The sequence below is a fragment of the Hippocampus zosterae genome, chromosome 18 (genome assembly GCF_025434085.1).
Source record: "Hippocampus zosterae strain Florida chromosome 18, ASM2543408v3, whole genome shotgun sequence".
In the NCBI taxonomy this organism is placed as follows: Eukaryota; Metazoa; Chordata; class Actinopteri; order Syngnathiformes; family Syngnathidae; genus Hippocampus; species Hippocampus zosterae.
Window position 1 is genome coordinate 9,507,798 of NC_067468.1, and position 26,729 is coordinate 9,534,526.

The 26,729-nt window shown below is 47.1% G+C and overlaps 4 protein-coding genes across 8 annotated transcripts; 3 read left to right on the forward strand and 1 right to left on the reverse strand.

Annotated features, from left to right (window-relative positions):
* The first annotated feature begins 44 nt into the window (after window positions 1-44).
* On the forward strand, window positions 45-5,528 carry ckmt2a (creatine kinase, mitochondrial 2a (sarcomeric)). 2 transcript variants are annotated; one of them, XM_052050783.1, is made up of 10 exons: window positions 45-138; window positions 1,323-1,504; window positions 1,935-2,133; window positions 2,696-2,791; window positions 2,881-3,102; window positions 3,465-3,550; window positions 3,938-4,061; window positions 4,234-4,368; window positions 4,787-4,912; window positions 5,363-5,528. In XM_052050783.1, the coding sequence occupies exons 2-10, from the start codon at window positions 1,356-1,358 to the stop codon at window positions 5,477-5,479; spliced, it is 1,254 nt and encodes a 417-aa protein (XP_051906743.1). In that variant the 5' UTR covers window positions 45-138; window positions 1,323-1,355; the 3' UTR covers window positions 5,480-5,528. The 2 variants fall into 2 exon arrangements, with proteins under 2 accessions (XP_051906743.1, XP_051906742.1); XM_052050782.1 differs by lacking the exon at window positions 3,465-3,550 and adding an exon at window positions 3,722-3,807.
* A 571-nt stretch (window positions 5,529-6,099) lies between these two features.
* Window positions 6,100-8,694, reverse strand: ube2l3a (ubiquitin-conjugating enzyme E2L 3a). 2 transcript variants are annotated; one of them, XM_052050956.1, is made up of 5 exons: window positions 8,564-8,694; window positions 8,297-8,389; window positions 7,300-7,395; window positions 7,033-7,219; window positions 6,100-6,621 (listed from the first exon to the last, which is right to left on the reverse strand). In XM_052050956.1, the coding sequence occupies exons 2-5, from the start codon at window positions 8,321-8,323 to the stop codon at window positions 6,467-6,469; spliced, it is 465 nt and encodes a 154-aa protein (XP_051906916.1). In that variant the 5' UTR covers window positions 8,324-8,389; window positions 8,564-8,694; the 3' UTR covers window positions 6,100-6,466. The 2 variants fall into 2 exon arrangements, with proteins under 2 accessions (XP_051906916.1, XP_051906917.1); XM_052050957.1 differs by having other exon boundaries at window positions 8,555-8,674.
* Window positions 8,695-8,886: 192 nt separating this feature from the next.
* On the forward strand, window positions 8,887-21,908 carry zfyve16 (zinc finger, FYVE domain containing 16). The gene is made up of 18 exons (XM_052050557.1): window positions 8,887-9,104; window positions 9,876-9,971; window positions 10,288-12,026; window positions 12,879-12,975; window positions 15,194-15,370; window positions 15,459-15,595; window positions 15,669-15,876; window positions 16,037-16,159; window positions 16,594-16,749; window positions 16,820-17,044; window positions 17,251-17,333; window positions 17,418-17,522; window positions 17,640-17,790; window positions 17,886-17,966; window positions 18,738-18,900; window positions 19,527-19,632; window positions 19,709-19,885; window positions 19,993-21,908. Exons 2-18 carry the CDS (start codon window positions 9,902-9,904, stop codon window positions 20,149-20,151), a joined length of 3,957 nt encoding a protein of 1,318 aa, XP_051906517.1. The 5' UTR covers window positions 8,887-9,104; window positions 9,876-9,901; the 3' UTR covers window positions 20,152-21,908.
* A 71-nt stretch (window positions 21,909-21,979) lies between these two features.
* On the forward strand, window positions 21,980-26,724 carry sec14l7 (SEC14-like lipid binding 7). 3 transcript variants are annotated; one of them, XM_052050796.1, is made up of 12 exons: window positions 21,980-22,264; window positions 22,939-23,014; window positions 23,913-23,956; window positions 24,043-24,105; window positions 24,198-24,386; window positions 24,502-24,597; window positions 24,674-24,734; window positions 24,802-24,885; window positions 25,406-25,512; window positions 25,579-25,718; window positions 25,935-26,104; window positions 26,297-26,724. In XM_052050796.1, exons 1-12 carry the CDS (start codon window positions 22,211-22,213, stop codon window positions 26,380-26,382), a joined length of 1,170 nt encoding a protein of 389 aa, XP_051906756.1. In that variant the 5' UTR covers window positions 21,980-22,210; the 3' UTR covers window positions 26,383-26,724. The 3 variants fall into 3 exon arrangements, with proteins under 3 accessions (XP_051906756.1, XP_051906757.1, XP_051906758.1); XM_052050797.1 differs by having other exon boundaries at window positions 22,055-22,264; window positions 25,840-26,104; XM_052050798.1 differs by lacking the exon at window positions 21,980-22,264 and having other exon boundaries at window positions 23,917-23,956.
* The last annotated feature ends 5 nt before the right edge of the window (window positions 26,725-26,729 follow it).

Consider the following 26,729-nt stretch of genomic DNA (forward strand, 5'->3'; position numbering starts at 1 on the left):
AAACAGATCTTATGACAGCCTGTCCACTTCTGATCGGCCTTCACGTGGTTTAAATGGGGCGGGGCCTAGTACGAGGGGAGCGTGTAAGGCTCATTAAGAGAAGACGGTCGGCTTCAAGGCACAGCAGCGTCTGCACAGGTAATGGATCTCCTTTTACTCTTATTTCACCAATATTTTCACTTTTTAGTGGAGTCTACTCTTATTTGTTTCGATTCATTTTGTCTTGTGTTTGATATTATAGTTTGATGTCGTGCAAGGCTTGATGAATATCATGCCAATTTCAGACTGTCAGGGTTTTTTTTTCTCAATTGATTTGCAGATCTTGCAAGGTTTAGTCAGGAAACTGTGATAGTTTTTCTTGGCTTCTACTTGGATGTACTGGAGGTAAAAGTTCACCAGCCAAGAAGGGCTTTAATGAGGGGGAGGTGTTAAGACCATTAAGTCGACTTGGTAATCAAAGTCAAACCCATTTTTCTTCCTGGTTTGCCTTTTTGTGACCGTCTTGACTTTTTGTTATCCAACATCCATCATCCTTGGAAAGTCGCTCATTGGGGTCTGGTGTAGTGCCCCCCACACGCGGTCTGGTAACCAAAATATCTGACCTGTGTGACCCACGTCCATTCTTTTCTTGGGATCCCGGTGCAACAATGGTCCTGTGATCTGCTAAAAATATGATGGATAAATATAGATGTGGAGATGACGCTGGCGTATTTAGTGCTGCATAGGGAAACGACCTTCTCCAAAGCGATGTCCAGGTGGCTAAGCTAGCTAGCAACAGACTGCCATAAGATGCTAAACGGCATTTTCCACTAAGCTTGTTAGAAGACAGACGCAAATCTGGTTTGTACGTTCCTGCTGCTAAAGTACCACCCGATGACCTTCTCCTCACAAGAAGATTTTCACAGACGCGTCCGGTTATATTTGGCATCATGAACTTTGGTAGACGTGTCTATCACGAGTAGATCCACCAAAAAATGTATTAACAGACCATGCCTGAAAGACACAGAAAATCTGCAATTTTAATGTGACCAGGGTTTTTTCTTTAAATCTTAGGATTAAATTTAGCCCCCATAGCCAGTTGGAATTAACAATCAGAAATTTGGTAGACGTTTATCATGGATAGACCCACAAAAATCTCAAACAGCCATGATTTAAAAAAAAAAAGGCAGACGGGATGTATGCAAATTTATTTTAATCCTTCAAAGAAAGAACACTTCAAGATCACAACCGAAATTAAAGGATGTTTACGATACACAGAAAATAGTAACCGAAGCCTCTTAATTTATTAAAAAAATAATAATTCCATGTATTTTTTTCTGTAGCTCCTCCACGTGTGACTGAAAGCTCAGGTAAAGATGGCTAACTCCTTCGCGCGCCTGATGTCGGGCCGCAACACTGCCGCCCTGCTGGCCACCATGGGGGTGGGCACCTTGTCCGCCGGTTTTCTGTTGAGCGAAGGGAATTCTTTGGCGGCGGAGGCAAGGAAGAAGCTCTATCCTGCCAGGTGACTACCGCCGATAACGATACTACTTCTACTACTACTACTACCACTACTACTACTAAGCATCACTGCGTCACGTTGACATTTTCGGTAAAGTTATCTGGGATGACCATTACTATTGTTGTATGTTGGACACGGTTGGTAGAGTTGGAACAATATATTGTGTCTCGATCGTTGTTCGTAAAAATGCATCGCATGGTCTGTAGAGTTAAGTGAAAGCAACCACGTCACGTAAACTACTTCATGAATTGAATTAGTTGTGTGTGCGAGTCTGAATGATGTCATGTCATTAGTGTGAAAGTCACCACATGGCATCAACTTAAAGTGACCTTCTCAAATGTCTTCTACACTTGTGACCGGCTTAACAAACTTTACGCCCCCCGCCCCCCTGACCCTCAACACTCCCACTTTATATCACCTCTCTACCTCGCAGCTCTGACTTCCCCGACCTTCGCAAACACAACAACTGCATGGCCACGGCGCTGACGCCAGCCATTTACGCCAAACTGCGGGACAAGGTCACATCCAACAATTGGACTTTGGACCAGTGCATCCAGACGGGCGTGGACAACCCCGGGCATCCGTTCATCAAGACCGTGGGCTGCGTGGCTGGCGATGAGGAGAGCTATGAGGTCAGAAGAGGGTAGTTGTATGGGTTTTTTTTAATACAGAAATTAGACAGTCACTTGTTGCTAGGCGGAATTAATGGGACACATCCCGAATGTACAGTATATAAATGACAATACGTTTAGATCGTCACCTGTTGTTGGCAGAATTCTTGGGACACAACTATAGGTGTCAAGAATTTTATTTTAAACAAAGTAAATAACTAATCCACTTGCCATAGTTCATTTAAAATGTTTGTTGATGGGCAGATCTTAAGAAGCACAACCTTTTGTACCTCAAAGTTCAATGTTAAGAACTTTCCCCGCCACCCCCGAGAGTTACTTATTGCGAGACAGCGTTCACGTGGAACAACCATTGGTGTCCGTATTTAGTTCCAAAAGCATTTCTGTCATCACTTGCTTGTTGCTAGGCCGAATTAATGGTGTACAGCCATTGTTGCTCCAAATGTGAACCAAGAAAAAAAGATTATTTTCATAGTTACTTGTTGCTAGGCAGAATTAGACAGCGAGCTATTAGGCGTAAACACTGTAGTACCTGCTATTGTTGGACTTGGTTTTTTGCTTCTAGGTATTTGCTGACCTCTTTGACCCGGTCATCAAGGACCGCCACAATGGCTATGACCCCAGAACCATGACCCACCCCACGGATCTGGATGCCTCCAAGGTGCTCACATGTCACTCCGCCGCCATAATATTGCCAACCATTTCCTCATCAAAAACGATGCTGTCTCCTCGTCTTTTTTTTTTTAACAGTTGACCAGCGGCATGTTTGACGAGAACTACGTGCTGTCGTCTCGCGTGCGAACTGGCCGCAGCATCCGCGGCCTCAGCCTCCCGCCTGCTTGCAGCCGAGCGGAGCGTCGCGAGGTGGAGCGCGTGGCCGTCACGGCGCTGGGTGGCCTCAAGGGAGACCTGGCAGGACGCTACTACAGCCTGGCAGAAATGACCGAGAGTGAGCAGCAGCAGCTCATCGATGTAAGACCGCCATCGTCCACACAGTTACAATTAAAATCTCACCTTTCCTAAGACACTTGTCATCATGCAGAATTCTTGGGCTGCAGTCATTAGTGCACCAAAGTTGTAGTTAAAAAAAAAACAACTGTGCAGTCACTAGTCGCTAGGCAGAATTTGTGGAGCACAACCAAGGGTGCCCCAGTATCAAAATAAATACATTGAATTAAAGAAAATAATTCATTCGGCACAGTCTTTAGCACCCTAGAGTTGTTTTACAAAATTGCCCCATTTTTGCAGTCACATGTTGCTAGGCAGAATACACAGGGCCCGGTTATCTGATCTGCTCTTTGTGTTCTGATCCAATCCCGCCGCACTCCTATCAGGACCACTTCCTGTTTGACAAGCCCGTGTCTCCTTTACTTACCTCGGCTTTCATGGCCCGTGACTGGCCTGACGCCAGGGGCATCTGGTAAGAAGGTTCCAGAAAAAAAAAAATCTCACATGAGAGTTTTAGGATTTAGGTACGTGCAGCGTTGTCGCCCACGACTGGACTGCCCACCGTGTCTTCATCCCTCTCCCCAGTTCTCCTGCTTTTGTCCATTTGAGTGTTTTCTTCTTCCACCTTGATATAAACCCGTAGGACCACTTCCTGTTTGACAAGCCCGTGTCTCCCCTGCTGACATGCGCCTTCATGGCGCGAGACTGGCCTGACGCCAGGGGCATCTGGTAGGCCCCGCATGTGTGCTGTGTGCTGCATCCCCATCCACCTGCCACAGTCCCCGTTTGCCTTCCGCGCCTCCATTGGCCGGCCGGACGTAGCAAGTGTTGAGCCCCCCCCCTCGCTGTTCCTCCTCAGGCACAACAACGAGAAGACCTTCCTGATCTGGATTAATGAAGAGGACCACACCAGAGTCATCTCCATGGAGAAGGGGGGCAACATGAAGAGGGTCTTTGAGAGATTCTGCAGAGGACTTAAGCAGGTACACGGCTTTACAAACGCGTATTCTCCTGGAAATGTTGCCAGGCAGAATCCACACGTGAGAAAGTTCTGAATCCATTTTTGAAAAATCCAGTTTCTGTACTCAGATGTTGCTTGGCAGGATTACTGAGTAGCAATTGGAGGTTGAAAGCCAGCATCTGCATCATCCACAGGTGGAACATCTGATCCAGGAGAGGGGCTGGGAGTTCATGTGGAACGAACATCTGGGCTACATTCTCACGTGCCCCTCCAACCTGGGCACGGGGCTCAGGGCGGGCGTGCACGTGCGCCTTCCCAAACTCAGCAAGGTAACACACTCGCACATGCATACGCACAAACAATAGAAAAAATGGAAAAGAAATTCTGCACCATGATTTTATGCTTTAATGAAATGGGCCTCCTTCCGGTGTGCTCGTCTTGACCACTAGGAGGCAATATAATACACACTTAAGAACAGACAACTAAGCAGCAGTCATAGTTAAGTATTATGACCCATCCATCCATTATCCACCGTCGTGGTCTCTCCACTGAATTGTCAGTCTATGTGTTGCTGCGCCGTTTGTGGTCAAACGTCAAAGCTGGTTTCATTACCCCGTCTGTGGCGTTTTGTATTGTGTGAAGTCAGATTTCAAATACACAACACCCATTCGATACAGACGGCTTTTCATCAGACATTTTGGGAGATTGTCTCGGTCCTGTGTAAGTGAGCAATGGTCCGTCCCATAGGATCCCCGCTTCTCCAAGATCTTGGACAATTTGCGTCTGCAGAAAAGGGGTACGGGTGGCGTGGACACGGCGGCCACAGGCGACACCTTTGACATCTCCAACAATGATCGTCTGGGCAAGTCAGAGGTAAGCTTTCATTTCTTGACATCCCACCAAGTATGCCGTTCGCTAATTGTATTTTTTCCATTCCCTGTCTCTTATAATAAATGATTTATTGTAAAAGGTACAATTTCAGAAAAATGTAATGCATATGCTGATTTTTTTTTTAAAATCAAATAATTCCAAATAAAGTATAAGTAATACTTTTATTACTTAATTTTATTTAAAAAATGTATTTCATCCAATAATTTATTGTAATCTAAATTATTTTAAATGTACTACTAAAATAATTTGTAAAAACTTTATAGACAACTTCAGTATTTTTTAAAATCAGATTTGAAATGCCATTTTCACATAGATCTGTATTTTGTGTATAAATTGGTTAGCAATTTTTGAACCTCCTCTCGCTAGCGTACGGACCCATTTTTGACCTGTCCCATTTCAACGCAACGCGTCTTGTGTATGACCTGCGCGTAGGTGGAGCTGGTGCAGCTGGTGGTGGACGGCGTCAACTACCTGATCGAGTGCGAAAAGAGGCTGGAGAAGGGCCAAGACATCAAAGTCCCGCCTCCCATCGCCATGTTTCGCAAATAGAGGATACATGCAAGCGCAACCCACACACCAGTAAAAGCTCTAGATTATGCTTGGGACTTCCTCATGCCTCTTTTCAATTTCTGCACCATATGCATAGACACGTCACACGATCGCAAAAGATTACATCTATTCTTGGGAATGTCTGCTTGTGGACCACAAAATCGATATAAATCAATCTCCCGGATGCCATGTTAACAACCTGTCACTTGTTGCCAGGCAGATTTATGGCAGTCATCCGTGCCGCAAAGTCAAACTTGTGCTCTCGTTAAGTTTTTCATGAGGCGCACCATTGAAATAAGTTTTAAACACATGTTGCTAAGCAAAATTCATTGGAGCACAAAATATTTAGCAGCCACTTATTGCTAGGCAGAATTATTCACCCCTTGCCAAAAGCCACCTTTAAAAAAAAAAACCTTGGGACTTGTGGAATCACTTGTTGCTGGGTAGGATTGATGGTGCCCTAAAATCCAGTCACTTGCTTGAGAAAATTTAAGGGGCCAATTGAAAAAGTCGTTCATTTGAGCCGTCACTTGCAGTTTAGTTTGTTGGTGTTGGGTACCCCCTTATACAATTAAATCACACATTTCTGCAGGGGGGGGTCATTCCAACTCAAACCACAATTAGGCAGTTACATATTTATTTCTTACTTGGGATAAATGTGTACAGAACTTTTTAATAGTGCCGAAAAGTCCAATTAAATCGCACTATTGCGCGGTCACGAGTTGCTTGTTGGAATTAGTCTGACACAATCATTGATACTAAAATAAAATAAGTCTCACATATGTATAATCACTTGTTACTTGGCATAATTCAGAGAAACAGAATTAACAAGTTACATACATATGAAGAAAGCATTTGACACATTTTGTCAAAAACATCTTTCAGGACATCATTCTGGATACACCACAGCCCGACTAGTTACTCAAAAAACGAGTTTTGGCAGAAAAGGAGATGAGAGGGGGAAGGCTCTTGTGGCGTTCCGGCCGGTCAGTCGTCGGGTCGGGTCTCTCCGTGCCTCCTGGTGAAATCCTCGGCGTTTCTCATGAACTGCGCTCGGTCTTCCGTATACTCGTTGGCCAGCTCGGCCCGCAGGGGGCGCTCGGGCTGGGGCATGTTCACCAGCGAGATCAGACACTGGATGACTGCGCACAAACACATCATGGTAACTGCGCCACCTAGTGGACCGGCGTTGAGGTGGTGAGTACAGTGGGACCTTGCCTTGTTTCGCAGTTTCTCAAACCATCATTTGAGTTGTTTTTCAGTCATTCGACAGAGCTGCGCGCGAATCAGCAGCGATTCAAATCGGAATTGGAGTGGAAAAGCAACCGGTGAATCTGAATTTTCGGACAGACCAAAATCTCTCTGAAAGGAATTTTAGAATATTATACTACTTTAGACTCCTGTGAAAGAGCCGAAACTGTTACAGGGACATATTTACTTCCAAAATTAATAATTTCACCCGAGTTAAATCAAGGTTCCACTGTAAGAGGACTGTATGGCCTTGGTTGACTTTGAAGTCTCTTTCGTGAAGTCAGTGTTGACATTGAGCTGACCTTGGGACGTTCTGGTGGCGGGCTTCCAGTTCTCTAAGCTGATTATGGCCAAGCACACGTGACCCTTCTCATCTACGTTGGGATGGTAGATTTTTGTCATGAAAGTGATGCGGGGGGGCTTGAAGGGGTACTCGTTCGGGAAGTTAATCTCCACCCGAAATGCTCCTTTGTCGTACGGGGGGCTTTCCTTGCCAGCAACACAAAGAAAAACAATCACAAGTAGGAGGGGGAGGTTGAAACAAGTTCTTTTGAGAGAAGTAGACTTACAGGCACAATGAGACCGTGCCAGATTAAAATGTTGGATTCGTCCACTTCGATGTTGCGGAATTCTCGGAATCCTGATTTGCGGATTTCCTCCAGCTCCTAAAAAGTGTATTTGCAAAAAGCGTGAGATTTCAAATGAAACTGGAACCTTGAATCTTGTGTCAGGCTTCCTGAATCACTGGTTCAAAATGGTGCTTTGGCGCTTGTATAATTCTATTCTCGTGAGTAAAGACAGTCAAAGCGCCATACGTTACCGTGCATGTTGATGTCTGGACACGGTTTGGTGGCTGTCTTTGGATTGACAGGTTGCTTTGGCGTTAACTTGTGCAATAACCACCCAATTATTGTACAATCTGCGGTTTTTGTGCATTATTAACAGTGACCAGTGAAAAGCTACGATCAAAAGTCAGGGATTGTTTCGATCGGTAAATGACGTCAGTGATATGTGAACGCATATTTTAAAGGGAGAAAAAAATGGGGAAAGAAGAGGGGCTGCCTACCTTTCTATTATGGAGAAATTATGATTAACAATCTGTGTCCTTTTTTACATACATCGTAATAAAGATGCACAAATATCCAACATATTTGTGAATGAAACCAGCTTTTTTTAATAGCCGACCTGTTCGGCAATTGACCCAAACCTTTTTTTTTTGTGACAAAGACTGCCTTGAGTTCGTTCGTCCACTAGATGTCACTAATGTTGCTTGCATTCGGATGTGTGTCGACACAATTGGAAGAAAATCCTAATTTAAAGAAGGCAGTAATCAAAAAAATGTATTTGACTGTATCAATCTGCATGGCATCTTGAGGTCGCTTTGTTATGCACAGTAACCAGCGTTACATACAAGTAGGAAGAAGTTACATCGTAGGCTACATTCAGTGATTGGAATTATATAAAATTGTTGCCATGATCATAGCACTTGAAGGCTGTATTCGCTTGCATACAATAACGTACCAATTTATTTACACGTATATAATGTATGTGTGCTTTTTAATGTACCTTGCATAATCTCCTTGTGGAAGTCATGCTAACGGAACGTCTTAGATTGTCCGTCTTCTGCTCGTCGCCGTCGTGCTGAATGGCCACCACCCGCTGGCCGCACAGTGTGACGTGTGAATAACAAACACAAAACACAAGGAGCTTAGTGGGCTTGTCCAAAAGCAAACACGTCAAATTTGGTGCAGTATATTTTATGTATTACGTTTTTTTCAAAGTCATACAAGCGTGTTGCCGTTCAGCTTTGAAGAAATTACCCACATTGCCTACGTAGTGCGATGTTAGAAAATGGAAGTGGCATCTCCTCTGTGTTGGAAATTAATTGGATATAATCCACATTAAATTATATTCTAGAAGATAATGTAATTTTAAAACAATTCCGATACCGCCGTTCAGACTTTAGCATCGATGTCAGATCTCATCGATCGGTTTGTAATTAGTGGACTTCTCTGTGTCTGAAAGCCCTTTAACGACCTTTTAGCTTGCGAAACCCAACACGTTAAATGTTTGACTCACAGTTGACAATTTATTAACTTCGGTCGCGGTCTTGTGGGCTTGAAGAGGCTCGAAAGAGGCGAGTTGAGCCTGAACGCATCATTCTGTCCGCTGATCAACAGTTTTATGTGTCCAAGATGGCCGCCAGAGCGGAAACTTCGGACTTGTAGCATCAAATCAAACTTGCGGAGAAAAAAACGACTCTTTCTCCTCGGCCTACATCAACACTCCTGTGGCACAGCAAGCCGAGGATGACGTTTGTCACCAGCAAGACCGCCGAGCACGACGCCTGCAGAGCGATGGCAAACCCCAACAGGTAAAAGACTAACCGAGCCAGGCCCGGAAGCTAACCTACTAGCCACATTTAGCACACAACGAGACGCAAAGGGAATAATGTTGACTCGTTCACGTTGAAGAAAACAACACCCTGCGCCCCTGAAGGCCGTAGCGTGTTTAGTGGACTCGTTCCAAAGGCTTTCGGGCACAAAAGTTGGACTCGCTAACTTAAGACATAAACAAATCGTGCCAGATGTCACAACTGCGACTTTACGTTGCAGTTCAGTTGACGGCCACCCCATTGTCCATGTAAGGATCAGCCTTGACGTCAGTGAACTTGGATTGAAACAAAATTGTGTGCAAATTCTGACCGTTAAAACTCCATTAAAGTATATGGTCGCAAGCAGAAGATCCCATGCAATTACTGTAACATAAGATGCAAATGAAATGAAATAAATGTATGGAAAGGCTAATCTATCCCATCTCCCAACAAACGCACCAACAAAATAAAATAAAAGTGCTCTTCAATTCATTAATAACAGCAGTACCGATTAGTCGATTAATCACCTGCTATGTTTTTATTGGATTAGACAAGAGCACAAATTTTGCTATTGTTTCTATGACAAGAAGGATGGAACATATATATTGACATGGAGGATTAGCCCAAACGCCCACGGATGTCAATCGATTTTTTTCCCTTGATTTAAAATGAGGAACTGAGGAGCGTTTGGTGTACATTATTTTTGTGTTTACTCTCACAGGCAACACAAATCCATCAGATGTTTTTTTTTTCTTTTTTTTTTTTCTTCAGGCTTTAGGAGGGATTGTGAAGCCAGCATGGACAGCTTCTTCAAGGCGGCTGTTTGTGACCTGGACAAAGTGCTGGATGATTTTGAGCTGAGTGCAGGTGAGGTACTGAAAGAAGTGGAATTTAATTCCCATTACAAGATGAATAACGTCGAGCGGATCTTAAATGTCTTTTGTTACGACGCTTTGATGTGATGTTTCGACATAATTCACAAACTCTGCATGGGAATAATGGAAGGTGTTTATGTCCTAAAAAAAAACTAATCAATGCAAAATAATATCCCTCATCGCGGTCATGGGAGGGCGTTACAGTCATTGTAATTGATCCGTTTTTTTCACTCTGGCCAAAATTTGAGTTTGAAATTAGCTTCAGGAAATACGCTTTTCACTCAGAATTGTTTTTTGGTGGCTTGCAGATGAAGTGGACTGCAAGACAGTCTTCCGCAAGCCTCCACCACACAACTTCACCACTCTGGGCTCCTCCGAGGCGTCCGGCGTGCCCTCCAACCCGCCTGACCTCAGTTCTCTCCGTTACGACGTCGCCAGCAGCAGCGGCAGCGGGAGTAGCTGTGCAGATCAAGACGGAGAGGCCAAAGTTCAGCCTCTGACCGGCGTGGACCTGCTCTCCTCCGTAGATCACAGCGCTGCTCAAAGCTCGGCGCCTCCCTGCCCCGACCGGGCCCTCAAACCCGTGTGCGACCTGGTCAACGACACCAGCTCGGCGGTCCTGGTCCGAGCCGACAGCCACGATGCCTTCAGTGAACTTGACGCCGCCGAGAAGCAGTTGGAGGAAAATCAATTGGAGGAAAATGAGGAGGAGGAGCTACTTTTGGACTTTAGCAACCTAGCGCTGGCTGATCCAGACGCGCCCAGTCAGAACTCAAACTCGCACCAGCAACTTGCAGAATCCTCTTTGAGTCTTCTGGATATCATTCTTCCTGCATTTCCTGCAGAGGACGTGCAAAATGAAGCGCAAGATGACGACGAGGCCCAAGATGAAGGCTACGAAGAGGAGACTCAGGAAGACTACGCGTCCTCAGAACCGCGTAACCAGGATCACCAGCACCCACCCAAAGCGAGTGCTCAAGCCTCAAGCGCCTCAGTCGACATTGTCGAACCATCAGGGCAAAGTAAAGAGGAGTCTGTGAAAGATTCTGACGCTGAAGCTTCTGCGGGCAGCCCTCAGCTCCTGGAGCCTGAAGAGCAACATGAAGATGAGGAAACGGAGGCAGACTCTCTGTCAGCTTTGGACAATTCCTACCCTGAGGAACCCCTCGACTCCGTATCCCAGCAGCATTGCCTTTTAGAACCTCTTGCCCTCGTCCCTCCCGCGGAACTTCTGCACTCGGAGCCCAGCCCGGTGGATCCTCTGGAGTTTGGCTTCGAGTATCTCCCAGAGAGCGACCAGGGCGAGCTGCTGGTCACGGATGAGGAGCTGGACGCTTTCCTGCAGGCCCACAGCGAGGCGGAGCAGGCCAGCAGCATCGCCTGCTGCAGCAGCTCGTCTGAGGCCCTCCAGTCGGAAAACGTGGTCTCGCCGAACAGAAATCCGGAGCAGGTGCTTGCGGACGAGGAGCTGAGGAGCTCCAGAGAAGATGTCGAAGGCCTCGCGTCTCCAGAAAGTGACAGAAGCTTGCATGCGTCATCTCTGGCTCAGGACTCGCCATGTCAGGAAGATTCCTCTAGAGGGAGCCATTTCTCCACCAGCAACTCTTTACAGTCGGAGCAGCAGGTAGCCTATGGAGGGGCAAGACCCAAGCAGCTGCTTTCCCCCCCTGCCAAAAATCTCCAATCAGCAGAGGTGGATGACGAGCTGCCCACTTGTTCATCGAAACTGGAGGACGAGGACGAGAGTCCACACACAAGCCTCTCCTTCCTCCCTCATTCTCTCAGCAGCCCGGTCTACGCTGCTCCGGAGCCCCCGGAATACACGGCGGGTTACGACGAACTCTCCGAGCCGCCGCCCTACCCCGGCGAACCTTCCGCCGCGGAGGGTAACGTTCGTCCCAACAGCTGGAAGAAGGGCGGCGCCGAGGAGGAGCTGGGAAGCTGGCAGCCCGCCTGGGTGCCCGACTCGGAAGCCCCCAACTGCATGAACTGCTCGCACAAGTTCACCTTCACCAAGAGGCGGCATCACTGTCGCGCATGCGGCAAAGTACGTACGCCGAAACCCGGGCCGGTAATCCGGTTTGCTCAAACTTCAATTGTCCTTTGGGGTACGTTTCGACCCACTTGGGGAAATTCAAGAGAGAGAGAGACCGTGGAAATATGCTATGCGTCGTAATTTGACCTTCCTGCCTGCTTTGTACACATTTGCAAGTACAGTCTTAAAACGGGGCCCAAGTAAGACTTTTGTACTGACTTTTTTTCTTAGATCGATATCATTCAGTCCGTATTCATTCATTCTTTCATTTTCCGATCCGCTTATCCTCACAAATGTCACGGGGGGGGGGGGGGGGGGGGGTGCTGGAGCCTATCCCAGCTGTTTACGGGCAGTAGGCGGAGGACGCCCTGAACCGGTTGCCAACCAATCGCAGGGCACACAGAGACGAACAGCCATCCGCGATCACACTTGGGGAGAATTTCGAGTGTTCAATCAGCCTGCCATGCATGTTTCTGGAATGTGGGAGGAAACCGGAGTACCCAGAAAAAACCCACGCCGGCCCGGGGAGAACATGCATACTCCACACAGGGAGGCCGGAGCTGGAATTGAACCCGGTACCTCTGCACCGGGGGGGGGAGATCAGATCAAACAAAGGCATCCCACCCCTCCTTTCCGCTGTTGTTTTGAAACGAGAGCTTATCTTAGCATCCGCCGTTAAACATAGACTAGAGGATTGATCGCAGCAGAGAGCATGAGGAAGCACTTCTCCCGCGTCTTTTTTCCGCTGAGCTCCACTTAAGTCCCGATTAAAGAGCATTAAGAGGACCGTTTGGGATGCGCTATTGTTCTGACACACTTTTGCCACTCATCGTCTTTGGTGTGTTGCCTCGCTTGTGTTGACAGGTGTACTGCGCGGCGTGCTGCAACAGGAAGTACAAGCTCAAGTACTTGGAAAAGGAGGCGCGCGTTTGTGTGGTCTGCTTCGACACCTTGCGAAGAGGTAAGCAAAGTCAAACTTCAGGACCCTGGTGGAGATGTTGGGACACATTGGGTCTATCTCTGCGGATATTTCCATCTTTCCCTCGTCGTCATAGCTTAAACCCGTGATTTTCGACGGGTGGCCGTGAACAGTTTGTGTGCTTTTGGCGGGTATGTCAAACCGATTTGAAACCGTGTTGAAAATTGTAATGTACTCTATATGGCGTTTCAGAGGAGGTATTGCACCATTGCACAATTGTTGCTAGACTGTTTCATCGTATAAACGAAACATAAATCTGAAGCTTGACGAGCACAGTGGGACACCTCAGGATACCGTCTTAAGTCCACCTATGTGATTGATAAAGAAAGGAAAACATTCATTGTTCAGATATAAAAGTGGGTCGCGACTTTGCAACAATAGGAAGATGCGAGTTAGAGGGTGACAACAGTTGCGAACCACTGGTTTAGACGATTAAACTTATGGGGGGGGCAGTTGCAAGGGTTGGCAGATAGGGCATATTTTCCACATTTTTGGACTGAAGTTATTTTTAAAAGTGGACTGCTGTCATTGCGGCGTCGCCGCGCTCCATATTCTGCAGCATATTAATATTGAAGAGCACTCGCCCCCACGGCGAGTCTCTCTGAGGCTGCTCGCGAGCCAGAAAAGTCCGCCCGACAGAACCATTGACTCTGCCTGCTTTCAAAAGCAGATTTCACCTTTTCGTCCCCTCCGCTGCAGTGTGAACATGCTGAGAGGCGAGGGGACGAAACGGGTATCAAGTTGGGGGGGCGGGGTGGATGCGCGAGTGTGTATGTGTGTGTGTGTATGTGTGTGTGTCTACTATTTGTTTGGAAAATGTCTCTAATTGCGAGGAAGGTTGTCATGGGGTTTGACTGTATTTATTTGTCCACTTTTGTCGTGTGCTTGTGTGTGTGTGTGTGTGTGTGTGTGGGTGTCTCACTATGAGTGTTTTTTTTTTAAACTTTGTCTGTGTATGCGTGTGTGTTTTGGAGTCCCGCCTCTGTGACGCTTGCAGCCTAAATTAGGAATTTTTAAAAACCCGGAGGCGATGTACTCTTCTGCAGCCCTCAGTCTACAGTGAAGTGACGCCATCCGCCCCTCCCACCCCCTTTCCTCCCTCCCGTCCCTCTGTTCCCTAATATACTCGCTGTGCGCAGACTAGCACAAGCTACATCCATACACACACACACACACACACACGCACGCACATATCCATGCACACACGAACCCTGCCCCTAAGGTTAGCAAGCTCGTGCTGTAAAGACTGAAGCGAATCACCGGAGTGTCTCGAAGGTGGATGAGTGTGGCGAGGTGAGACGCATGCTGCTCTTCACTAACGCAACTTTGACTTCTTGTTTCATGAGAAGACTTAAAGCGTGTCTTTGACATTGTGTAACCCCCCCCCCCCCCACCCGGGGTGGGTGTCGTCTTTATTGTCGTGGCCCTGCGTTGATGTTGTAGGAGTGACAAACTGCCCTCACTCACTGGTGTTTTAATCAGTATAAGGCGAGTTCACGTCAGTTAAATCAACATCGGGAAACCGTGCTTGTTTATATATGTGTGTGTGTGTGTGTGTGTTTTGTGTCTGTTTCCTCTTCAAGTTGAATGTCAGTTCCTCTTCATCAAGTTGAATGTGTGCAATGTCATTTCTTGAGTGAAAGTCAAGTGCAAATGTCACAGTTGTGGTTTAAATCACAATACAATACCACAAAACGGCCTTGCTAAGAAATGTTCACTTCCCAAAAGCAAACATAACCAATATGGCCAGTTAGGCATTTTTTGGCCTACTGCTGAAATTAACTCATTCAGTACCAGGTAATTCTGGACCAAGTCTGAAAAGATGGTTAAAAACGTCTTTGGGAGTGAATGAGTTAAAAACAAACATTCATTATTATTACTGGATAGATGTCATATTTCCCGTTTTATTCTCTGTCGGGTTTTCTTTTCCCAAAAAAATGTGTTGCAGTGTGAAAAGAAGTGGGGGGAAAAAAATCAGATTTTTTAAAGGCCGTTATTGGCCAATGAATTTGACCGGCTTTAGTTTCTACCCCAAAATGTTCAGCCAAACTGCATATAATCATGAAACTAGGCATAGACCGATGATCAGCCGGGTTTATTTCTATTCAACGTTTTGAGAAATCTCAGTAAGTCCTGATAAATGATGAATTAGTTTCAATATCCGCCTTACCCGTGTCTCGGTTGTTGTTGGTCCGCGCAGCCCAGGCCCTGGAGCGGATGATGAGCCCCATGGGTCCTAGTCCCAACCCCAACGTGCCATCCGAGTACTGCAGCACCATCCCGCCCCTGCAGCAGGCCCGGGCCGCCGGCACCCTCAACTCGCCGCCACCTACCGTCATGGTCCCCGTGTCGGCGCTCAAACACCCAAGCAACGATGGTGCGACGACGCCACTTCCTCCGCTTGGCCAGCTTGCGTCCACACGTCATCCCCCCCCCCCCCTTTTTTTTTTGTGTCACTGTTGCAGGTTGCCCTCGCGAGCACAAGCGGGTTTGGTTCGCCGACGGCATCCTGCCCAACGGAGAAGTGGCCGACACCAGCAAGCTGTCACTGCCCGGCTCGCGGACCTCGCAGGAGCTCGCCGGCGCACCGGAGGAAATGACGGTACGCTTGAAGAAGAAAACTCGCAAGGGGCGTGCCGGCGATGATCCGACGAATCCTTCCTGTGTTTTATCAGCCGAGCTCTGCGGGTTTGGACGGCGAAAGCGGCGGCCACTTGAGTCCCGAGGTTCCAGAGGGGGTCTCGTTACCCCCGTGTGGCCCCTGGCACTACGCCCTGCTGGCGGGTTTGGGTTCTGCGGTGAGGAAGGCCTCCAGTCTGCTGCCCGACTGTGAAGACCAACTTCCGCCTCTCCTCATCATCACCGGAGAGGACACAGCAGCGGGTCCGTCTGTCTTTCTGCCTCTGTCCCTTCATCTGTTCATCCCACTGTCTGTCTCTCTGTCTTCCTGTCTGTCCCTCTTGTTCTTTTTCAATCGCTGACTCTTAGTCACCACTGTCTCTCGAGTGAGATTTTGGGTGTGTCTGCTGCGTTTGTTTTGCAGACATGTTGGTGGAGGAAAGCCCCGCCCCTTGCCAAATTCAACGCCTCTTGGAAGAAGGGGGTCCTCGCCCTTTGACCTTTGTCCTCAATGCCAACCTGCTGGTGAATGTCAAGATTGTCACATGTGAGTAAAGCAAGGGGGTCTTATTGTTTTTTTCCCCCCTTTTGGCCACATAATAGTTTCTCTCAGAGGGATGTTCATGACTGAATTGTCTTATAAGTTGTTAGCTTTGTTTTGGAGTCAGCCAACCTTCCCATAAATGTCTCCAGTTGGCTCAAAATGGCACCACTCGCCTCTCAACCCATTCCGGTCTTCAGCCATTGGCTTTCTGTCCATTTTAGGTTTCATTTTAAGATACGATTATTTTAAGTCTGTACTCCTTCACTCCCAAAGACGTTTTTAAACGTCTTTTCAGACTTGGTCCAGAAGTGCATGGTACCGAATGAATTAATGGGCTCGCAGAATATATGACTTATGTCAGCCCCAATGCTTTTGACAACTTGCGGCGAATGATCACCGATGGCATCTCGTGACTTTGGACGGTTGTTTGGGGTCAGACGGCGGGCGTCAATGCTGGTGCTTTGGCTCCAACGGGCTGCAGGCTCTGGGCCAGAGAGAGCTGGTCTTCCTCCTGGAGTGCGTCCCAGAAGACCGAACTCTCCCCAGAGACCTTTTCATGCTGTACCTCAGCATCCAGCAGGACGCCCAAAGAGGCAGGTGGCACTCGCCGGACTCGGGCCGGCACGCGTTTGACCGCACCCGCTCACGTCGTCGCTCTCGCAGGCAAGTTTGTGGACGACCTGGACAACGTGACCTTCACCAGCAGCTTCCTGGGCAGCAAAGATCACGGCGGGATGCTGTTCTTCTCTCCCACCTGTCAGCCGCTGGAGGGCCTCACTCTCCCCTCGCAACCTTTCCTCTTCGGCCTTCTCATCCAAAAGCTAGAGGTCCCCTGGGCCAAGGTGTTCCCCCTCAGGCTGCTCCTACGACTCGGGTCCGAGTACAACGGTGTGTAGATTTGATGTCGTGTCATTTAACTCATTCACTCCCAAAGACGTTTTTAAACGTCTTTTCAGACTTGGTCCACAATTGGCTGGTACTGGAATGCACATGTCCAAATGTATATATTTTTTTAAATATTATAAGAATATAATAAGTGACTGATGTCATGAGCAAATTGTGATTCAGTGCTTGGACCGCTGTGGCCTTTGCAGTGTACCCCACCACGCCCGTGAGTGTGCGTTTTCGGGAATCGGTGTATCGGGAGACGGGACACACCATCATGAACCTACTGGCTGTGAGTCCTCAAACACGAACGCAAATGCAAGTTGTTGCAGGGGGGCCTTTATCAGCATCACAAGGCTCTCCCGTTTGAACGCAGGACCTCAGGAACTACCAGTACAGCCTGGCGTCCGTAGAGGGTCTGAGGATCCACATGGAGATGGGCCACAGCTACATCGACATCCCCAAAAGCAGCTTCAGTGAGGTGAGAGGCGCAAGATGGACAATTCCTGTCTCAAAAGATTTTTGCGGGGGGAAAAAAATTGAGACCACCGAAGGAGAAACTACACGGCTTGGAATGTGAAAAGGTGTTGTTTTTCAGATGCAAAGGGTGGTGAGCGGCGCCAACGAGCACGTCATCAGCATCGGCGCCAGCTTGAGTCTGCAGGCAGACTCCCACTTGGTATGCTTCCAGAACGAGGACGGCAGCTATCAGACGCAAGCCACCAGCATGCCCGGCAAGGCGCGCACAGGTGGACATCATCAGTGCTCCTCCGTCTTTGCGCGAGGCAGGACCGGCGCTGCGAAGCCAAGTGGCATCATTGAAACCTCTCGTTGCTTGTTGCAGTGACGGGGGCCAGCTTTGTGGTCTTCAACGGCGCTCTGAAAGCCTCGTCGGGGTTCATTGCCAAGTCCAGCATCGTGGAAGGTGAGCGTGCGCGTCGCCCCGCTCACTTAACTCGAATCAACATTCAACGAACCGCCCTTTCACATTTCTTAAATGCTGCTATTTACAGTCCTTTGAATATAGAATAACAATAAAATGAAATTGTTTACAATACCAGCCAATGACATCATGATTATTCAGTTATTCGTTGTTCCGTGTTTGTGGTGAACTACTTTTTAACAAACACGATGCAACATCATTTTAGAAAAAAAAAAAACAATAAAATTTACTTCCACTTGCCAAGCCTAATGAGGATTTAACATCATGTCGCCCCCTGGTGGTTGGTTTACTTACTACGTACTGTATTGCGAAACTTCTTAACCTTATTTTAATGCAGAGCCCACATTTTAAACACAACGATCAAGTTATTCTAATCATGGCTGTCTAAATTTTGATCATGATTAAATTATATATTTATATTTTAAAACCGTACGTGTACATAGAGGGTTGGAATATGGAGCTTTAAAAGTATTTGCATTTTTCTCCGTTATAACAAACATGACCGGCCATGATTTCCTTGCCGACTCTTTCTTAAATGCTGTGCTCATCTGTTCATCACTACAGTAGTTCACACACTTAAAATAAAACGGGCAAGGTGAAGCGAATCCCTCGTCCATGCCTTCTTGTTGAAAACTACCGGTACTTGAAGAAAATACGCTTCGGTGGCAGTCAACGGTTGGATTGCAGTTGAATAGAATTGTCCCCAGCAGCGAGTGAGCTGAATTAATTGCGACGTTTTCCCCACACGTTTAGACGGTCTCATGGTGCAGATGCCTCCAGAGACCATGGACGCCTTGCGCACGGCCCTGCGCGAGCAGAATGACTTCAACATCGCGTGCGGGAAGACGGATGAGACAGAGGTCCGGGAAAACGTCACTGTGCGCTGGGTTGACTGGACCTCACCCGTCAACGCCGGGTAACAACGCAACTCAACAACACTTTCCAGTTTAAAGACCTCAAAAACTGGCCACACACCAGATTTTTGTAACATTTTCTGTCGTCTAAAATTAAATACTGAAGAAAAAAAACATTGTTTAAGAAAAAAAATCTGCCTGAAATTCATCTTTAATGCTTTCGTTTCAAAAATTATTTTAGTCATTAACAATTTTTAAAAATTCATAGGTGAGTTAATGCCTTATCACAGGGGTGTCAAACTCATTTTTGTCGCGGGCCACATTATAGTTACCGCTTCCCTTGGAGGGACGTTATGACTGTGAAACCATATAAGGAAGTCAAGAATATGGTTTATTCAACTATAGTTTAAGTTATTGTAATGAGGGTTTTGTTCACAAGAAAAGTTACAAAAGCTGTCTTATACATTATGTATGAGAATTTGAAATTTTGGTTAACATTTTAGCAAGCATCACAGAAATCAGCATGTTTGATTTGCTTTCGCGGGCCACATCAAATGATGTGGCGGGCCAGATCTGGCCCCCGGGGCCTTGAATTAGACACCTGTGGCTTATCGGAATTGTAGTTCGCCAAATACTTGCATTGGCCTCACAAAACCATTCGGACCCTAATGATTGACAACTTGGTCAGAATGACGAGCGGCGTCGACGGGCGAAGTCTGGACGGCGTGCGCAGCATGAGGACCCAGCAGGATGCCGAGTTTGAGAGCGACGGGCGCGTCATCAGGTGTTCGGAGGTGACGGCATCATGTGATTATTTGCGCGGCCAACCGTCAGAGGGTTCTCTTGAGGTTTACGGCGGCGTCCTCGCAGGTCTTCTACCGGCTAACGTCCGCCGAGGGCAGCCTGGCGTCGGTGCTGCCGGCGTGTGCCGTCTTCCAGAAAGAGATCGCCATGGCCGCCTGCGGGGCTTTGACGCACCATCTCGCCGCCCTCGCCGCCAGTGCCATCAACTCGTTTAGCCTGCGCGTGTCCACGCACAACGACATGGTAGATGGCGCATGTTTATTTATTTATTATCCTCGTGTGTGCATGATTCTGTTTGTGTGTGTGTGTGTGTCCACCGTATCTGACGGCGTGTTTGGCGTGCGTTGCAGGTGGAGTACCAGGCCGGTTGGGGCGGCCGCCTCCTCCCTCAGCGCTACACCAACGAGCTGGACAGCGCCCTGATTCCTGTCATCCACGGGGGCGGCACCGCGGTGCCGCCAGCCGCCGCGGAGATGGAGCTGCTTTTCTACATCACGCACGCCATTTAGACACGCACGCCACTATGGCGGGATCTCAGACAAACTGCGGGCGGAGCCAGAAGAGGACGACGGGAAGTCGGAAAAACCTTCAGGCGGACTGGCGAGGGAACCGCAAGTAAACACGAAACACTACACGGTGATTGGCCTAATGTAAGATTGAGGAGCCGAGTGGATGGTGCTCGCCCGCCTTGATGTTTTTGCTCTCATTGACTCAATTTTGCTGTCAGCAAAGTGTCAAAAGCAAACCTGGAGGATGGCAAAGGCTCAAAAACGTGAATGTGATGGATGACATTTGATTGACAGGTGACATGTTTGTGTGTGTGTGTGTGTCTGCATCTCAAAGACCAATGACTTAATAGCTCTGAATTGAAATATGAGGACACTATGTTGAGGGCTCGGCAGAGCAGTTTGTCCAAGAATGACCCAAAAACAAAATCACAAGCTCGACATGTTCACGTTAACATTTTGGATCGTGTACAAGTTTGCGCCACGCAACAAACAAGTAGACAAAGTGTTGACGCGCAAATTTATGGCCTTTGTTTGTTGCTGAAAAACTCAACCAATCAGTGTTGCGGTCGAACAAAAGTAGTGCTTTGGCGCCGTCTTGTGGTACCTTGGTGATGAGACATGTTGACTTATGTGTCGCTGTTTCAGTTTGTCAGGCCATAGCTTTGCTTTTCGGCCATCTTGGGCGATTTTTTTGTGTGTGTGGCAGACGATTTCGGATTTTTGCTCTCATATGTGAACGGATTTTTTATTAATTAAGAAAATGAGGTTGAGGATCAGAAACAAGGATCTGTCTTGTAGTACAGTACATTCAGGGATGACTTATAACGACAGGCGCCACAAGATGGCAGCAAAGCACTACTTTTGACCCAATTTAACAGTATTGAAACGCTCTTGTTTTCTGGTTCCGTCGATTTTGGACATCAGTCCATTTTCTCCTGCACGTGTCTTTTTTTTGGCATGCTTGTGAGAGGACGCCGAGCCCAGCTGACTTTGGAGTGATAGGCAGGGTGAATTCTGGACTGGTCGCCAGCCAATCACAGATTTCAAAGTTCCCTATCTATAAATGACAGGAGATTATATTCATTTGTGGTGATGACCAAGTGTGTGAATTGTTAGCAATCAGCTCAATGCGCTAGTGGTTAGCGCGTCTGCTTCACACTTGGGGCGTTCTGGGTTTGAATCCGTTTGTATGTTCCCTGAGCACTTGCGCGGGATTTTCCTCTCGCTTTCCAAAAATATGAACTTGCCCTTAGGTGTGCTTGTGAATGGTCGTTTATGTCTGGGTGCGCTGCGATTGGCTGGCGACCAATCCCTAGTTTGCCTCTTGGCTCGTCAGATTGGAAAGGCAAATGCTGTGGAAAATGGATGAATTCTATTACAGATTTTGCTTTTGTATTTTAAGTGAATTTGAAAAGACACCCATGATAAATTTTGACGTTTTAGTAGTTTGGGGTGAAGACAAACCAAAATTGGATTTTTGTCACATTTGGACATCTCGCCCCCCTGCCGTGCTGACGGTCTAATGATCATGAGTAATTCTGAATGTAGCAACACAGCAGCTTTAAAATCATGAGAGTTGTAAGGGTTCAAAGGTCATATCGTCACCAGCATCCCCAGTCTCGCCGAGATGCGCGACTGAAAAAATTTGGACCTGAACCGGACCTCTGGGGGATCCCTCGCACTTACTGCATCGTAGTGAGGCCAAAGTTTCTTTTCATCTTGAAGTCTTTGTTGAATAAAATATGCATAAAACAGATGATCTGTTTTTGTTGTTTTTCAATATGGAAGATGGGGAAAAAAAACATGAGCAGAATTAAGATTTATTTGATTTTTTTTTTTTGGATGAGATGTCATGTTGGTGAAGTTTTGTCAGGTTTGTGCTTTCTTTTGGAACAGCTGAAACACTGGGCTTGATTTATCAGATGTCCTTGTGAAAGTGTGTGCATGTATCTGGAGGGCGTGTCCCTGGTTCCCTCCCCTTCCAACTCCACCCCGAAGGTCTGTGGCCTCCGCACCAGCGTTCATCCTTCAGTCCCAGGCTGGAAGTTTTGCTGGCAACATGAGTGGCCGTGTTGGAGAATTGAGTGCCAAACAAGCGGATTCGCTCACGCAGGTGAAAAGCGCACAAAGGTTTTTGTTGTGAATTTGTATTTGTTTGTGGCCGCTTTCCCAACTGGAACCTTTGAAGATGAAAATTGCAATTGAGCAGTAACATCAGTAGGAATTTGTTCCGATAAAACGCTTGACTGTTCAGCTTATTTGAATATTCATGTCATTTATTTGTCATCATCTGTTTGTTCATTTCCAGCTTTTCCTGGGGGTTTTTTTCCCCATGATTTTTTTTTGCTGCTTTTTAAAAAGTTCTTATCGCACCATTTCTCGCTATTTGTTACTTTTGTGTGTTTTTTGTGGCTACCCTGATTTATTTGAATCAGTTCTTAGTTGCGTTTTAGTTTTTTTGGGGAGGGGGCTAGAAAATTCTGTTTCCCTTGACTGTCAATTGTTTTTGCTTCCATCGTGCTTTGTTTTTTGTGGCGATGCTATCCTTGATGGTTTCATTTATTGTTCCAAAAACTTCATTTCTTGTTTTTTGTCAAACACGTCTTGTTACTTTCACCAGCTGTTTGATACTTTGCCCAAGTTTTAACATTTCTTTATGGTGTTATGATTACCGTAATCTGTTGTAAAAGCGCTTCATAAATGGAATTGAGATCATTGTTTACATCCTCGGGTCATCTGTTTAGTTTCTCATTCCTCCCTCAAGTCTTTTGTTTGATGTGCTTGCAGTTTCGCGACCGAATCGGGGACATCCTTCCTGAACTTCCGGCACAACACGACCACTACCTGCTACGCTGGCTGCGAGGTCAGTCACAGGGGAACGCACACACACACACACACACACACGCGGACGGACGGACGGACGGACGGACGTGCTCTGACGCGCTCGGACTTTGAGTAGTTGATAAGATAAGAAGGGCACAGATTTAAGATCAGAAAGACGATCACTCCTTGTTTGATTAAACTCGACCGCCACTTTCCCGGTGACTGAAGCAAGTCAACACGTCAAATGGATGCGGGCGTGCTGATTTGATTCCTATCGAAGAAAACCGAAAACCGACCAATCGCGACCGCATCAATCAGACCGCCATGTCCTACACGTGTTTGTCTTCAGGGGACGTTGTGCTAGCTGGATGATTACCGTGGCACGAGTTGTAAACGCACAATCTTGTTAGGGTGTCTGAGGCCCCGCTCCCCACCCCTCCCTTGAAGAACAAACAGCGTGCGCAAATAAAGCGTACGTTCGCCGAACTTGACATCACGGCCACTCCGTGAATTATTCTTATTCGTTCGATATTTCCACAAAATGGAGGATGAAAGTCCGCGCGGTTGACGCCATACGTGGTTGCGTGCGTGAGTCCCGCACGCGGTTCCTGATTGAAGTGAAACTGAAGACGATACACAAAGCATCGTGCCGCGAGTTTCACTGGAAAGCTGAAGCGCTTTTCTGAACTCGTCCTTGTCATTTAGTTGGACTTTTAGTCATTGTCTAAGATTTCTTTGGATTGTTTTTCTTTTACTTCACACAATAATTCATTTTGGATTCTTACTCCCTGAGATTGATTTATTTTTATTTTTTTACATTCATACAATATTGTTTTTATTTTTGTTTTCAGACGTTATATTAATTTATTTTATATATTTTTGTCACACCTTTCTGTCATTATGATATACATGTATTCTTTTTTTTGTCTTTATTCCAGCCAGAAGCTTCAGTGTCCCCAAAGCTGAAGTGATGATCAGGAAGGTCAGTGGAATCATACATTTTGCCGTTTGCCCTGGTTTTTTTTTTCTTTTTTTTAATATAACTTCTCTGTGTTTATGTGGGTGTAGCATGTGGAATTCCGAAAAAACATGAAGGCAGACACCATCATTTCTGACTGGACTCCACCTGAGGTTTGCGACGGCGCCGCCGCTGCGATTGCATCATTAGCGGCGGCGGCGGCGGCGGCATCACCGTCTCCTGCATTTTGATGGGTCCCTCGCAGGTGATCGCGCGCTACGTGTCGGGCGGCATGTGCGGCCACGACAAGGACGGCAACCCCATCTGGTTCGACGTGTTGGGTCCGCTGGACCCCAAAGGCCTCCTGATGTCGGCCAGCAAGCAGGATTTCCTGAGGACCAAGATGAGGAACGTGGAAATGCTGCAGAGGGAATGTCAAAAGCAGTCGGAGAAGGTCCGCAATCATGTCTCCTTTCTTTTGCTTCACTCCTGTGACTTTTTTTTTTTTCATTTTCTGCATGTATCATTTCTCTTTCTCTCTCTCTCTCTTGTTTTTGTTGTGCTCTCAGTTGGGTGTGAATGTGGAGTCAGTCACGCTGATTTACGACTGCGAGGGTCTGGGCTTCAAGCACCTGTGGAAGCCCGCCATCGAGACATATGGCGAGGTTTGTGGTTCGCCAGCTTGGCGGTAATTTTATCTTTGCGCGGTGTCTAACCCGTCCATGTGTGTGGCCCGTACAGATCCTCACCATGTTTGAGGACAACTATCCAGAGGTGCTCAAGCGGATCTTTCTCATCAAAGGTAGATTTCCCATACTGGCCAGCACTTTGTCGAATGGTGTCGCAATGAACCCTCTTTTTGGTTGCAGCTCCCAAACTATTTCCGATGGCCTACAGTTTGATCAAGCACTTCCTGTCTGAGGAGACGCGGAGCAAGCTCATCATTCTTGGAAGTAAGACATTTGGTGGGGGAGGAGGGCTAAAATTCCACCATTTTCTATGGGACTCAAACTCATTGGAGGAAAGGAGGCCGGAATTGCAGTTTTATGCTCCTTTCCAGGAGCTCCAGTTAGGAGGCCAGCAAGGGCATTTTTCAACCAACTGGAGACCATTGATGGAGAACTAGTTGACGCTAAAATGAAATGAATTACAAGTTACAATATCTAATAATCATTAATATAATTTGAGTGCATGACAACAAAAGATCTAAAGGCTTGTAGTAATGAAGTAGCCAACGAAAATGACTAACAGAACATAAGAGTCCAAGAAAAAGATTTCTGAAAATGGATTTTTAAAAAAGCTTTAAAGACCTCAATCATTCGATATTGGAGTGGGGGGGGGTTAGTTTTCAACCTGAACTGACTTCACTTCTTTTGGCAGCTTACTCACGTTGCGTGCAGGATCACAGCAAAATGCTACTTCACCATATGTGCATTCAACTCTGGGCGCCACTAATTGTTGCCGTGTGAGCAGGCAACTGGCAGGAAGTGCTTCGTAAACATGTGGATGCCGAGCAGCTTCCGGTGGTGTACGGCGGAACTCGGACCGACCCGGACGGAGATCCTCGCTGCAGAACAATGGTGAGCCTCACGCCGACGACGATCTGAGTGATGGTGATGATGATGCCGATGATGACAATCTTGCAGATCAACTACGGCGGCACGGTGCCACGGTCATACTACATCCAGAACTCGATCAAGGTCCAGTACGACACCAGCGTGACCGTCGGCCGCGGCGCCGTCTTACAATTGGACTACCACGTCACTGCCCCTTGCAGCCTGCTCAGGTACGCGACTAATCGCAGTGGTGCTTTGCTGCCATCTTGTGGCACTTATTGGGAATTTAAATCCTTCCTTGGGAGTTCAGTTCATTACTTCCAGATGTTCCCTATTTGTTTACCCCTGTAGTTCCTTGGCACCAAGGGAACACAAGATGCCACCAAAGCACTACTTTTATATTAAAGCTCAGCATACAAGATATTTCTGTAAGTTACACGCCACAGGTGGCAGTTCACCAGCGATGGGGCCGACATCGGCTTTGGGGTGTACCGACGCACGGCGCCGGGTGACCAGCAGAAGTTGGCGGCCATGTTGCAGGTGGTCCCCAGCCAGCGTTACAATGCGCACCTGGTGCCCGAGGACAATATGATCACCTGCCCCGAACCGGGAGTGTGTGAGTGCACCACGCATGCAAAATGTCTGTCTGACGTGCGTGTTTTCAATATTATATATTTTTGCATTAGCGTACACTGCAGCCTAGGCATCCTGTTAATTTCACTTTCACAAAAAAAGTATTTAAAAATGCAAAAAAACAAGTCATTCAATGAATGTGATTAAGTGCTGTGTCTGCTTTGTGTGCGTGCAGACGTTTTGTGTTTCGACAACAGCTACAGCGTGCTGCACTCCAAGCGGGTCAGCTACACGGTGGAGGTGCTTCCTCCGTCGCCGTGACAACCAAGGACAAGGACCATACCACAGGGACACGCCGCGGAACGTTTGCATCCACCTGACTTTCATTGTGACGCCTGGGAATGTCGCCTGTCGCGTGCTTTGTTAGGGACAACTGAGCTCACAGGTGTGCCTAATGGAATGGCCTCCAGGCGTACGTTTGGTTAGGATGCTGACGGCGATGCCACAAAATTGTCAACGACTGCTCCGTTTAATTTATGCAGCAGTTGTGTATACATTGCACATAATTTGAGTTGCTCTCGCCTGTCAATCGGGAATTTTTATCACAACAAGGTGACATCAAAAATAAGAGCACAAACAATAAATGGACCGAAAGATAAAGTATCCTA